This window comes from Centruroides vittatus, unplaced genomic scaffold, assembly GCF_030686945.1.
Source record: "Centruroides vittatus isolate TY-2023 unplaced genomic scaffold, ASM3068694v2 contig_880, whole genome shotgun sequence".
Lineage (NCBI taxonomy): Eukaryota > Metazoa > Arthropoda > Arachnida > Scorpiones > Buthidae > Centruroides > Centruroides vittatus.
Genome location: NW_027122572.1, coordinates 2,157,586 through 2,169,597, shown reverse-complemented (window position 1 = coordinate 2,169,597; position 12,012 = coordinate 2,157,586). Strand labels below are relative to the sequence as shown.

The following is a 12,012-nucleotide window of genomic DNA, read 5'->3' as shown; positions in this document are numbered from 1 at the left end:
AGGTTTTTAGTTTAATTTAGTTTTTTAATTTTATTGTTTTGATTGTAGCAAGTTTCGTCTTAAAAATAAAATGTTTATTTTATCATTCATGCGGGTTGTGGAGGAAACGAAACTATAGAATACTTTAACGCTTTTCCAATGATATTTTATGTCATTCTCAATGGATTTAGATGAGAGGTCCTAACCTCTCATCTAAATCCGTTGAGAAAAGATGGTTGAGGTGTAAAAGTTCGTTACAAAAAGGCGCGAAATGTGGAGAGAAAATATGTTTTTGATAATTAAGATGGGACGAGAGAATAAACAGGTTTTCGACCTCCCGTTGCGGCAAGGCAAAACAAAAGGTTTTATGTTAAAATGACATAGGGAGGGTGAAGTTGAAACACAGTCGACTGCATTCTCGGAAACTGAGGGAGAAAACATTTTCCTCTGAGTTACCGGTTATTGTTCCGAGAGGTAATTAAACACTAGGAGAGTAGGGTAATTCTTAAAAATGAAACATAAATTATTACTTTAATAATCACTACATCATCAAATAATTTTGTGTTTACAAGATCTCAAGAATGCTCCGTTCGAAATTATTTCGGTTATTCGTCGTTTCTTTCTCTATAATTTTACTTTAATTCATGATTTCGAAGAAAGAAAACCAAGAAACATCATAAAGAAAACCAGATAACATCATAATAACATCATAGTATTAAATTTATATAATTTAAATTGAGAAATTCAATTATTTTAAAATTATGTAAAAACAAACAATTGTCTTTTGTATATTTTAAGATTTTTTAAAATGCATATTTCAACGAGAGGAAAATGAGTGCTGCAGTTTCTTCTATCGGTGCAGGAATTCTAGATGGAAGAAAGGCACACACTTTCGATTGGATATTTTTAAGAAACATTGGGAAGAAATAGCCAACCTCTCCAGAAATGTTTATTGCAAATTTTGGAAAGAAATCGCCTCTATTTTCGAACTGGAGAAATTTCAAGATTTAGTAGAAGTCATTCTCAATCCTGGGTCGAATTGTTTTCGACTGGTTAGTAAATCAAATTGTCACTATCACATTATTTTCACTTGTGATAGTTTTTCGCATCTGTATCGACGTATGAAGTGTCATCTATCTGGTTATCCCTATTGCCAGAATAAGTTATGTTTTACCATATCTCTTTCCCAAGATCATTGTACTGTACATATAATTTGGGAAATTTCAGATTTACCACCTTCTGCTTGAATGATCCGAAAGTTATCTTCTCTGTTTTCGGCATCGTTTGCTTCGTTTTTGGAATTATTTCACTTTCAAAATGATACAATAAAAAAAGTCAAAAAATCGTGTGTAAAAATAGTCCAATTTGTGACGAGTTCCTGTTAAAGAAATGAAACTTTTTTAATTGAAATCTTTATAACATTCTGCAATAGATATTTCTCTTTTTAAATCTGAATTTTTTTCCGTGCGTAAATATCAAATTTGTTTCAGTATTACCTAATCAAATGTCTAATGTATATTTAATTTTTCAAATATCTAAAAAGTTTCGAAACGATTTTAATATATTTTTAAAAGTAAAAACAGCTTTTGGGGTGGATCACCCCAAAATGTCATCAAAATGCATAGTCATCAGATTTAGGTATGTTCTCAAAGTTTAAATTCTTCTTTCTTAGAAGTGGATAAAATTTAAATTGTAAGATTTGAGTATATGAAACAAAGCAAGTTAAATAAATGCGTCTAAAAGTAGTAAATATTCAATTGAAGTATCTTATTTATTTCAATTTTTAAGCAATTTATTTCGATGAATCTAAATATTCATCAAAATCCGATCCCACGGCCGGGGAAATTAAAGTGTCTGTCTGCCTCTCTGAGAGATCCGAACGTTCGAAAAACCCCAGGAATATTTCGGGAGGTCTGTCCCGGATATATCAGACTTTGTTTTTCGCCATCCGACCCGCTCCATTGTGGGTCTGCCAAACCTGCGAAGTGCCTGGAAAAATATCACCATCTTAGTGCTCACAAGGCAGAGAAAGCAAGAAAAACACTCTCTTTAGTTTGAGTCAATATTCCTTGAGAATATAATATGTTAAACTTTCTCAATATAAGGAATTCTTAGTCAATTTTGCCGAGTTCCATTAAATGCAATGTTTGACAGTACGATAAAGTACGAAAAATTGTCTTTAGAAACTATTTGTGCCAAATCACATCCACCGCACGAGATACGAAGGACTCCAACAGAAAAAATGTTCGTTTGGTAGCTCTGATTTAAGCTAAACGTTGGCTTTAAGAATGTATGCAAATGGTAAGCACTTGCGTAGTTCCTAAAATCAACGCTTGCGGTTCGCTTTATTAAGTAGTCGCATTCAAACAACTTGGAAGCCATTTGAAAGAATCGTACAGACAGAATAACAAAATATATTTATTTCATTTTGAAATAACCACAATTATTAATGGGAAGTATGTAGCTATTTGGGACTACAGCTTTATAAACATTGGAATCAAATTTGACACTGCCACTCATTCATTTCTTCCGCACCGATTTTCGGACATTATATGCAATCGCCGAAAATCCCGCTTTGCATCGCAAGAGATTCGTTAAGCTTTATTTCAGCAGCGGATATTCATCTTTTATTGATATTCAACCTCTGCTATATAACAAACTGCTGCAACAAAATAGAAAGTCTTTGCTACCATCATTTATTTCTCCCAATAGCTGTAACTTTTTTCTGAAGATGGAGTTCTTAACCAGATTCAGAATGTTTATATTGCTTCTCTCCAAATTCAATGCAGTGTTTCGAAGAGATCGCAATGTTATTTTTTTCCAAAATTTGAAGTTTTGGAAATGCCGTTCTAGAATGAATTGGATTAATGAAATAATACAACACAACACGCGGGCGATCTGCCAAAGAGTGGCCTCCCGAGAGGACTTTCTATGGAAAACTGGCCCTTATTTAGGGGTTAAGAGTGTCCACAATTTCGTCCATTACTGACGAAACTGGAAATTATAAACTTGATATTATGAAAAATTTCTTTGGTTTTTCCTCTAAAATAAATTCGAGAAGTTTATATTTTGAATTTTTTTAATGTTAAAATTATAAATATTATAATCACGACAATAAAAATTAAATTATAAAATAAGTATAAAATTTAACAATAATAACAATAATTTGTAGAAATAAACAAAATTCCATTTTAACAAAATTAAAAATGTGCACTTAATATTGAAATTTAAAATAATAATTTTACATCGTTAAATATTTGACTTTTTATTCGTCTTATGAAAATTAGTTTCGAAATTATGGAAATTGCGTGAAAGGGAACGGCCAGAGAGAAGGAAAAAATATGACGAATTCTTTTTAACCAAATAACAAAACTAATGGACAGAAAATAACGTTAAATTGCTTTTAAAAACACAATTTTTTAGAAAAAGATTAAGAGTAAGATACAGACAGAAGATGGCGATAAGTATTGACACTAATGTGAATTTTGTAAGCAAAACAGCAATATCATTTTTAAAAATACTAAGTAAGTAAAGTAATAATTTTCATTATTTTTAATTGATTACATTAACTTTTATTATTTTTCTAACATATTACTAACTGTACTTTGATAGAATCAATAAAAGGAAAATTATGGAAGGCAATTATCTTCTCTCAACAACAATTGAAAAAGGTATTAATTAAATTTAATGAATATGTGAAATGTTTTGAAGATTTGCACAGAATTGAAAAGAAAGAAATTTCTTTTATAAAATCAAATATACATTTTATTTAATAATATTTTTTGGGGAATTTTTTTTTTTTGTTTTTAAATAATTTAGACTTTATTATTGAAAATTTATCATTTGAAGCTATATGAAAATTACTAGATAATTTTCTTAACTGACTTTAAAAATGACACTTTCTTAATTCGGATAAGTAATGAACCGAAGCTTGATATTAATTAATGTCTTTCAAATAAATTAACATTTTAAAAATATGTCGTTTTCCCCCCGCGATCAAAGTGAGCATACAAGTTAATCTTGCTAAGGCCCTAATGTATAATGTAACAGGCCCTTCTCCTGTATCAAATAATAATAAATGTAAAAATGTGAGGCCTTAAGCTGTAGCTCGTTTAGCTTATGTGAAAATCCGACCCAGCTTAGGATCTTGAGCATGAAATTTCGATTTCTTCTCTCAATTCTTCTTTGTATTTTAGTCATTCTTCCTTCGTTATTCTCTTCTACACAAATAATTTTCCTAAGTATATGAAAAAATAGACTCTTTATTCTCTATCATAGTGTTTTTCAACCTTTTTCTAATAGTGTCATCCCCAATTTAGTAATTTTTTTTTTCTTGCGGCAGCCCTACTTCCTTATCAAAGTTATTGCACTTTTCGTGCTTTAGTAACACGTAAGAAGTGTTACGACGTTGCTCAACACTATATTTCGAGGCACCAAATTGAAACCATTGCTCTATCAGTTGGTTCCTTAAATATAATATCTACGTGTTCGAGTGAATAAAATCACTAAAACTGGTAGTCGTGAGTTTGCGCCTCGCCAACGGGATGGCCACGTGGAGTTTTCCGGGTTTTCTTCACGTGTATAACACATAAATAAGGAACAGTTTCCCATAGAAAGTCTTCCTGGAAGGTATCCTTGAAGACTTTCTAAACCGTTATCTTATTCCATCAATTGATTTCTATTAGAATTCATGTAACTAATTACATTTGCGTAAATTTTAAGAAATCTTATTTTCTAGCTGTGCCAGTAAGAATCATTTTTTGAATTAATATATATATTTTTTTCCTCTAGATACTAAATGAATTCTTCAGCTTAAACTTAATATTCAGTACCAATATAGATACATTGTCCTTCTTTACTGTACTTATAATGATGATCGATAGTTTGTTGTTGTTAGCAACGGAACTAAATCAAGATTTGATTAGTGCGAAGATGTCTGCATTTAGATTAGTTCTAAATTTTTTGCCCCAGCTTCAAAAACCGGTTTATGTCGATGAAGTTCAAATAATGTTGTAAACGAATACCTTTGATTGTTTGATAAGAAATTCATGTAAAATTTATAAGAGAATTATTTTTATAACCATTGTTTTTAATACAAAAATTTCATGTTTAAGAGTGATTATTTTTAATTTTTAAAATGTTCATAGTTGTAATTTAAGTTTTTATTATTTGTGACGTAAAATAGATTTCCATTTTAATAAAATATTTACTAATTAAATACATGAATGTAAAAATCAACTTAATTAAAATCGAAATATATTTTTAGAACATTTTAAATAAATTATACCTTAACGTATTTGTGTTTGAATAATAAATTTTATTAAAATTTCAATACCAATGAAGATGAATGAATGTAGTTGCGACTTAACCAGATTATACTTTCATTTTTAATTATTTTGAGCTGTATTGCTCCGTAAAAACAATAGAATTTACACTTCAATTTATCATTTCTCAATTTTACGTTAAACTTTGATGTTAAGCAGCCAATTTTTAAGCAGCATACCCGAATGCAATTTCGGGTATGCTGTTTAAAAATTGAGGAAGCAGAGAAAACTCTAGGAAGCCGAGAAAACTCTAGGAAGCCAGTCAGAATAAAATATTAAGATTATAAGAAAAAGATTAAACAATAATAAACACATTTCTCTAATAATTTACTTAAATCATTAAAATATCATGTTTAAATAAAATACAAAATTAAATTTGATAAGGAAATTTTGAAGCTAAAATGTTTTATTTGTTATCAGACAATACCAATATGCTGTATATAGGCCTACATTTGTTCTTGTAAACGAGGACATATCGAGTTTTGCACGCGTACGCGATACATGTCATTTTCATTTTTTGACGGATATTTACTGTTAAAATATAGGTCCATTGCATGTAGATATGTAGAGCGAGATACTATGAAACTTCAATTTGGCGCCACCATTTGTTTGCCTCTCGAGTTGTGGAGCTAAACTTAAGTATTTAGAAAACTAGCAATTAGGCCTATAAAATATATAGTAATACATTATGTACACACATTTTGAATTTGAAGATTAAAAGTTGTGATTTAACGTCAACAACGTCATTTGTAATGCAAAATAATAATGGTAACTCACGTAAGTTATGGATCGTTTATTACGAAAGCGGTGTAAGTTCTTAGTATCGAGATATTTAAGGTTTGCATTTCAATCGATTCAAATCTGCCGAAAATTTATGATTACATTTACTGATTTTAGTTGTTACGTAGCAACACTGACGTGGATGAAGTAAATATCAATTTATTTAACTTGTTTTATTTTTAAAAAATAAATGTATAAAGTACGTATGTATGTAGTCATTGAAAATATGCTATAATTTAATTAAAAATTTAAATAAAGTACTATTTTGATGATACTGTAATGTGTGTGTAAGTAAAATACATAAAAAATTCGCAAAAATAATCAGAATTATACAACAAGTGTAAAACGAATTTATTAGTAATGCATCAGTATATATTCATAGTCTATATTATATCCATTTATTGCTAAAATCACACAAATTCATAAAATTATACAGCATTCAAGCGTGGTGTCTTTCTTTCACAGCATTCAAGCATGGTGTTTTTCCTTCAGAAAATTATTGTCGTCAAATTCCTATCAAATCATAAAAATAAATTAAGAATATTTAATGGAATAAACATTAACTGTTATCAATAGATGGTTAATAATTAATCATCAAATTAAAGTTTTATTTACCGCAAAATGGTGAATACATGGATGTTTTCAAAAAGAAAACATTTCTTCTTGCAGCGAAATTAATTTGTCTGTGATCTAAGTTGAAACCCATTAAAGCACAGTTAGCACTGCTTGGTCCACAGTCTAAACACTTTTCTGATAAAAAATAGATCCAGTCCGGACATTTGATGCCGACATAATTACATTTGTTTATAGAATTAATGAAGAAAGTTAGAGCTTGATTATGGTCACAGTCGTAATTATACGAAGCGCCTGAAAGCCAATAACAAATTTTTATTTCGAAATCTGCTTATAAATTATTTAAAAATAAAACTTCCAGAATTGCGTCCGATTAATTTTAAATATTAGTAAATTCTAAATATATAATTAATGAAAGAAATCTTTGTTTTGAAATTGAAACACCTCGGTAAACTATATAAAAGTTAAATAAGCACGCTGTTAACGATAGAGCTATAAATATGTCTGTTGTTAGTGTTGTCCACCACTATTTCTACGTTTAAAAAAATAAATTATTTGTAGCCTATTACTTTCCCAGTTGTTATAACACGGGAAAGTATTGTAATGGTTTCAAACTTGACCCTCCAGGTTTTTGCAAATAAGGACGTTTTGAGACCCCAGAACCCCAAAGTAAAAAACTGGTGGTAATTCCGTATTTGTATGTTTCATTTAATATCTCGGATGGGGGATAAAACTTAAACAAAATTTGTATGGTAACGTGTATATAAAAGCATTGATGTTATTAAATATTAGTGCGCGGAACTTCAGGGACATATCATACTTCGAGTGAAGTCGGGTTTAATGAAAAGTTATTCGTTATTGCATTTACAATACTTTTAAAAACTCATCTCTACCATCAAAATTAAGCCGTTTTTGTCTTTTTATAATAATTAATAATAATAATATAGAAGTTATTTTTAAAATAATATCTCGTAACAGGTACTGACACTACCTCAGTTTAAATTGTGTGTGGCGTGTATTTTAAAGTTAAATATTTTTGAATTAATAAAGATTTTTATCATAATTTGACAAATTACTCCCTTTTAAACTTTTGCTATTACTTCAATTATACTAGAATATAAAATTTAAAATTATCGGACTTCCTAATAGTCCCCTTAACCTCTTATTTGAATGCCTGGAAAGAATCCTTGCCAGCTTTTACTTAATACATTGTAGAAGTATTTAAAAATTAAAAAATAAAAATTAAGAATTGGGACGGTCGAATGGTCGAAAGGGTTAAGACGGCCTATCGCTCTAGGAATCCCGGGATTGAGTTTGAGTAAACAACCCCCAGGAGTTTTTCGAAGAGTGGTTTGTCTCAGATATGTCGGGCCCGGTCCTTTACCACTGTTTTCCACCATTGTGGACATACCAAACCCATTCTAGAAATGGAGAAAAAAGCCCTCTTAGTACCCAAGGGAAGAAAGTCAAAATAAAAAGAATTACTAACTCATTTGGATGATGAATATAGAATTTTTTTGCTTAATTCAAAAGATAAGATAATACTTATTACTTATTGTTTAATTAAAAATAATCGTAAAAGCTTTCATACACTTACCTTTTATTAAATCTGACGATTGCAACCTGCAATTGGGCTGATCATTTCCGTTATTTGGAAAGAAATCTACATGGCCAATGATTTCAGAAGTTCCTAATCCTGACAGAGGAAAATATATATATTTAAATCATTTTTCCTGCATTTCGTCCTACTTTAATTGTATTTACACCTACCAGAACTTCCTGCATTCTCAATGTCAGTATGAATAACATCTACAAAATATGCATCCGATTTATCAAGGCAAAGATTTGAAGGAACATTTTTAAAATATGCAACAGCGGGATCTAAACCTTAAAATATAAACTGGATATTACGAAATACGAAGAAATAAACGAGTAAACTTTGTTTCTGACACTTTGACAAAACTACCTGTTATTCGCCCGACTTTTATATTTTTTCCTGCAAAACCAGCAATATGCGCTCCTATACCATGACCTATTATGTGAACATCTACAGGATTGGTCCTTACAGAATTCTGTAACGTATGTATTGTCACAATATATATAGTATCGATATACGGTATATTGATTATTATTATTTTAAATATGAGAATTGGATAATTTCGAGTTTTGGCATGCTTTTTATGTGAAAGATTTTGTTTTGGTACATAAAAGTTATGATTATTTACAAAGTTTTTGTTATTGAATTAATTTCAGTAAGATTACATTTAACAGAAACCTTCTAGATTTTCTTTAAAAAGTTATTTGATTTTAATAATTATTTTACAGATTATCTATTTTTTACCTTAAGAAATTTAATTAAATTTGCTACTTCTTTTCCCACAGTTTCTGCATTTGATGCTGCTTTTTCGTAAGAAACTGAACTTAGTGTTAACCAATCCACAACAACGACATTAAAATTGTCACGATTTAGCAGCTCTTTTCTCATTTCCTAAAATAAAAACTAGATGATTTTTAAAGGTTTAAATTTGATTTCTATAAACAAACAGAAAACAATGACTTACTCTCCATTGCGGCGACCATTCTACGTTAGTCATATAGCCATGAACCAGAAAAATAGTTGGATGAATGGGATCAAAGTTTGAAGTAATTAACGTTTCATTATTCCCGACAACGAGAATATGAGCCATAGGGTTTTTCCTAGTATATAATAGAAAACGAATATCTGCGAAAATAAATCTATTTTTAACTAAATCTTTAATTTAAATATATATGAGAACAAAAGAACGTTCATAGCAGGAAATTATAAAATTAAATTCAATAGATAATTCGTTCAAAAAAGAATAAAAGCCATTATGCTTTATCTCAATATAAAAAATTGAAAATTGTCGATTAAAATCTTTACCTTCTTTCTCCTCATATTTCTTAAATGATCCATAAATGGCAAAACGAAGAAGCAGCAAGACGATGAGCGTCGAATTCATAGCGCAGTTAACGAAGAAGCTAATGGTATTAAAGTGAGTGAGCAGTTTGAATAGGCGGCCTTTTCCGGGATACGAGTTTCATTCAGGTTAAAAGCATTGAATAACGAGCGATACAAATGTGTGATATATAAATTTTAACAACTCGGGCTAAAAAACGTTTGTTTAAAAGAATGGAATGTTATCAAATTTCATCCAGATGAGTTTTTGTATCGAAGGAAAAAGAGAGAAAGAAAAAGACTATTCTAGAATAATAATAAGAGCTTTTATATAAGATAATAAAACGCACAATTAATACTTTAAGTAAAATTTCTATACGTATTATAGAATTATTTATACTTTAAACGTAATCAAATTAATAAAACAAATTTAAATATAATAAAGAAACGAATAAAATCTCTTTATATATATTCGGCTAAGTCCACAATGGGGGACGACGGAAAGACGGACTAGAAACCACCCGTGAAAAATTTCTGGGAGCAGGCTAAAGCTTTAATTGTTTCGATCAATTTAATATTTTAATTCATTCACTTAAATGAAGTATTAAATAATTATAAATAAAAATATATATTCTTGAAAGTTAGTTATTGTTATCGTGTAAGATCAAATTAATTAATGATGTTTCACTAAATTTTTAAATTAATAAATTAAATCATTAAGTTATAAATGGCCATTAACTAATTAACTAGTTAAACTGTAGTAGTCGTTAAAATAATTTATATGTTAACCCACTTCGTAAATTCCGTAATCGTTTCGTTATTGCAGTTAAGAAAATGATATTTTATTATAATAAATCATAAAGCGAGAATATGTCATTTTCTTAATAATTATAATTATTATTCGGAACGTAGCGATAATCAATATTTTTTAGAATTGTTTTTCTGATAGGAACGAAATCTGACTAACTTTTGTAATAGCATTAGTTTATTTAATTAAGTTTGCCTATTTTATTATTATAAACAGATTTCAAAAATGTTTATGCTGTTTAGTTAATTTAATTTAATTCTTATTTAATTAAATTAATAATAATAATTAAAATACGTGAATGAATTACAATATAATCTATTTAACCTCAAGAATATAACGATATCTTGTTTATAACTCGACAGTACAGAATCTATGTATAATTTTCTTTTCTTTTTTTTCGAGAAAAAATTAATGATAATCTGAATCTGTATCAGTTTTTGAAAGTTTCAAAAATTCAAACTACGATTATTTTTGATAAATGTATGTCCGAGATCAGCTATTATGTTTTATATTTAAATAATAGTCAGATTATTAAATAGCAAAAATTTTTCATAAGATGTAAGGAGCTCTTCGAATTCCAAAAAAATTCGTTTATCTATAAATAACCTTAAATTTTCTTGTCTCGTGTTTAAGTCGTATCTAATAGGCCTATATTATTATTAATTCGTATCATATAAGTGCTATATAAATATAGATTTATATGATACGTATTAATGAATAAGTTTAAAAATATCTTGAACAATTAAAATTTTTAAATAAATTGTTTTCTTTGATACGACATAAACCATTTAGTATTTATTTAGGCCTATTATCAATCTTATGGCATCAATGTCATAATCTTACTTACAATAAGTATGACGTTACATCATGTGGCATTGACGCATTATGCTTCGTTCATATATTACGATCATGCAATGTCATATTTTTATTTATAACAGATGTGGCATTGCATGAGCGATAGTGAATTTGACGTATTGTGAACAAAACTGTGTAATGATTACAAATTGCTAAAAACTATTGAGTTAAACGGTGAAAAATGTTAATTAGATTTTTAAATTTATTAACAATTTAAAGATTTTCAATTGAACGGAAAAGTTATTTAATTGGTAAAATAAATAAACGGAAGTATAAAAATACATTAACTGAATGTTATAATGAGAAAATAATGTTATCATAGAATACAGGCTGTTGTAAGTGATATGCGCACACGCACACACGTACACCTACATTCCATATACACAAAATCTTTCGATTACAATGGCATTAGAAACTAACCAAATTGGACAAAGATGGTTTCAAAAATTTTGCGGTTGGTAATTTTTAACTTAATGATCACTGGTGATAGTGAATTATTCCGGTAACAAAACTTTCCTTAATTGATCCCGTTTACTAGAAAACGAGTTAAATTCTTGCAATTAACGCAGAAATCTGTGAAAAACGCGATTAAATTTTTAGTTGGCCTTGATACGCGATTATTATCGTGCGTGACACAACTGCCGCATGCAATTTTATATTAAAAAAGAGTCACGAACGAAGAAATCGGTATCCTAACAAAAAGTTTTTGTCATTATGTTCTGAGATAATGCAATTACCAATGAAAGTTTAAATTAACGGGTTAAGAAAATTTAACA

At 28.9% G+C, this 12,012-nt stretch overlaps 1 protein-coding gene and 1 long non-coding RNA gene across 2 annotated transcripts; one reads left to right on the top strand and one right to left on the bottom strand.

Moving 5' to 3' along the window:
* The first annotated feature begins 3,337 nt into the window (after nt 1–3,337).
* Nucleotides 3,338–5,149, top strand: LOC136983324 (uncharacterized). The gene is made up of 3 exons (XR_010882028.1): nt 3,338–3,503; nt 3,592–3,650; nt 4,771–5,149. It is a non-coding gene; the product is annotated as an uncharacterized lncRNA (long non-coding RNA).
* A 1,392-nt stretch (nt 5,150–6,541) lies between these two features.
* LOC136983316 (pancreatic lipase-related protein 2-like) lies at nt 6,542–9,813 on the bottom strand. The gene is made up of 8 exons (XM_067280013.1): nt 9,559–9,813; nt 9,218–9,378; nt 8,998–9,144; nt 8,623–8,728; nt 8,427–8,543; nt 8,254–8,352; nt 6,699–6,950; nt 6,542–6,596 (listed from the first exon to the last, which is right to left on the bottom strand). Exons 1-8 carry the CDS (start codon nt 9,635–9,637, stop codon nt 6,589–6,591), a joined length of 969 nt encoding a protein of 322 aa, XP_067136114.1. The 5' UTR covers nt 9,638–9,813; the 3' UTR covers nt 6,542–6,588.
* Nucleotides 9,814–12,012: the final 2,199 nt, after the last annotated feature.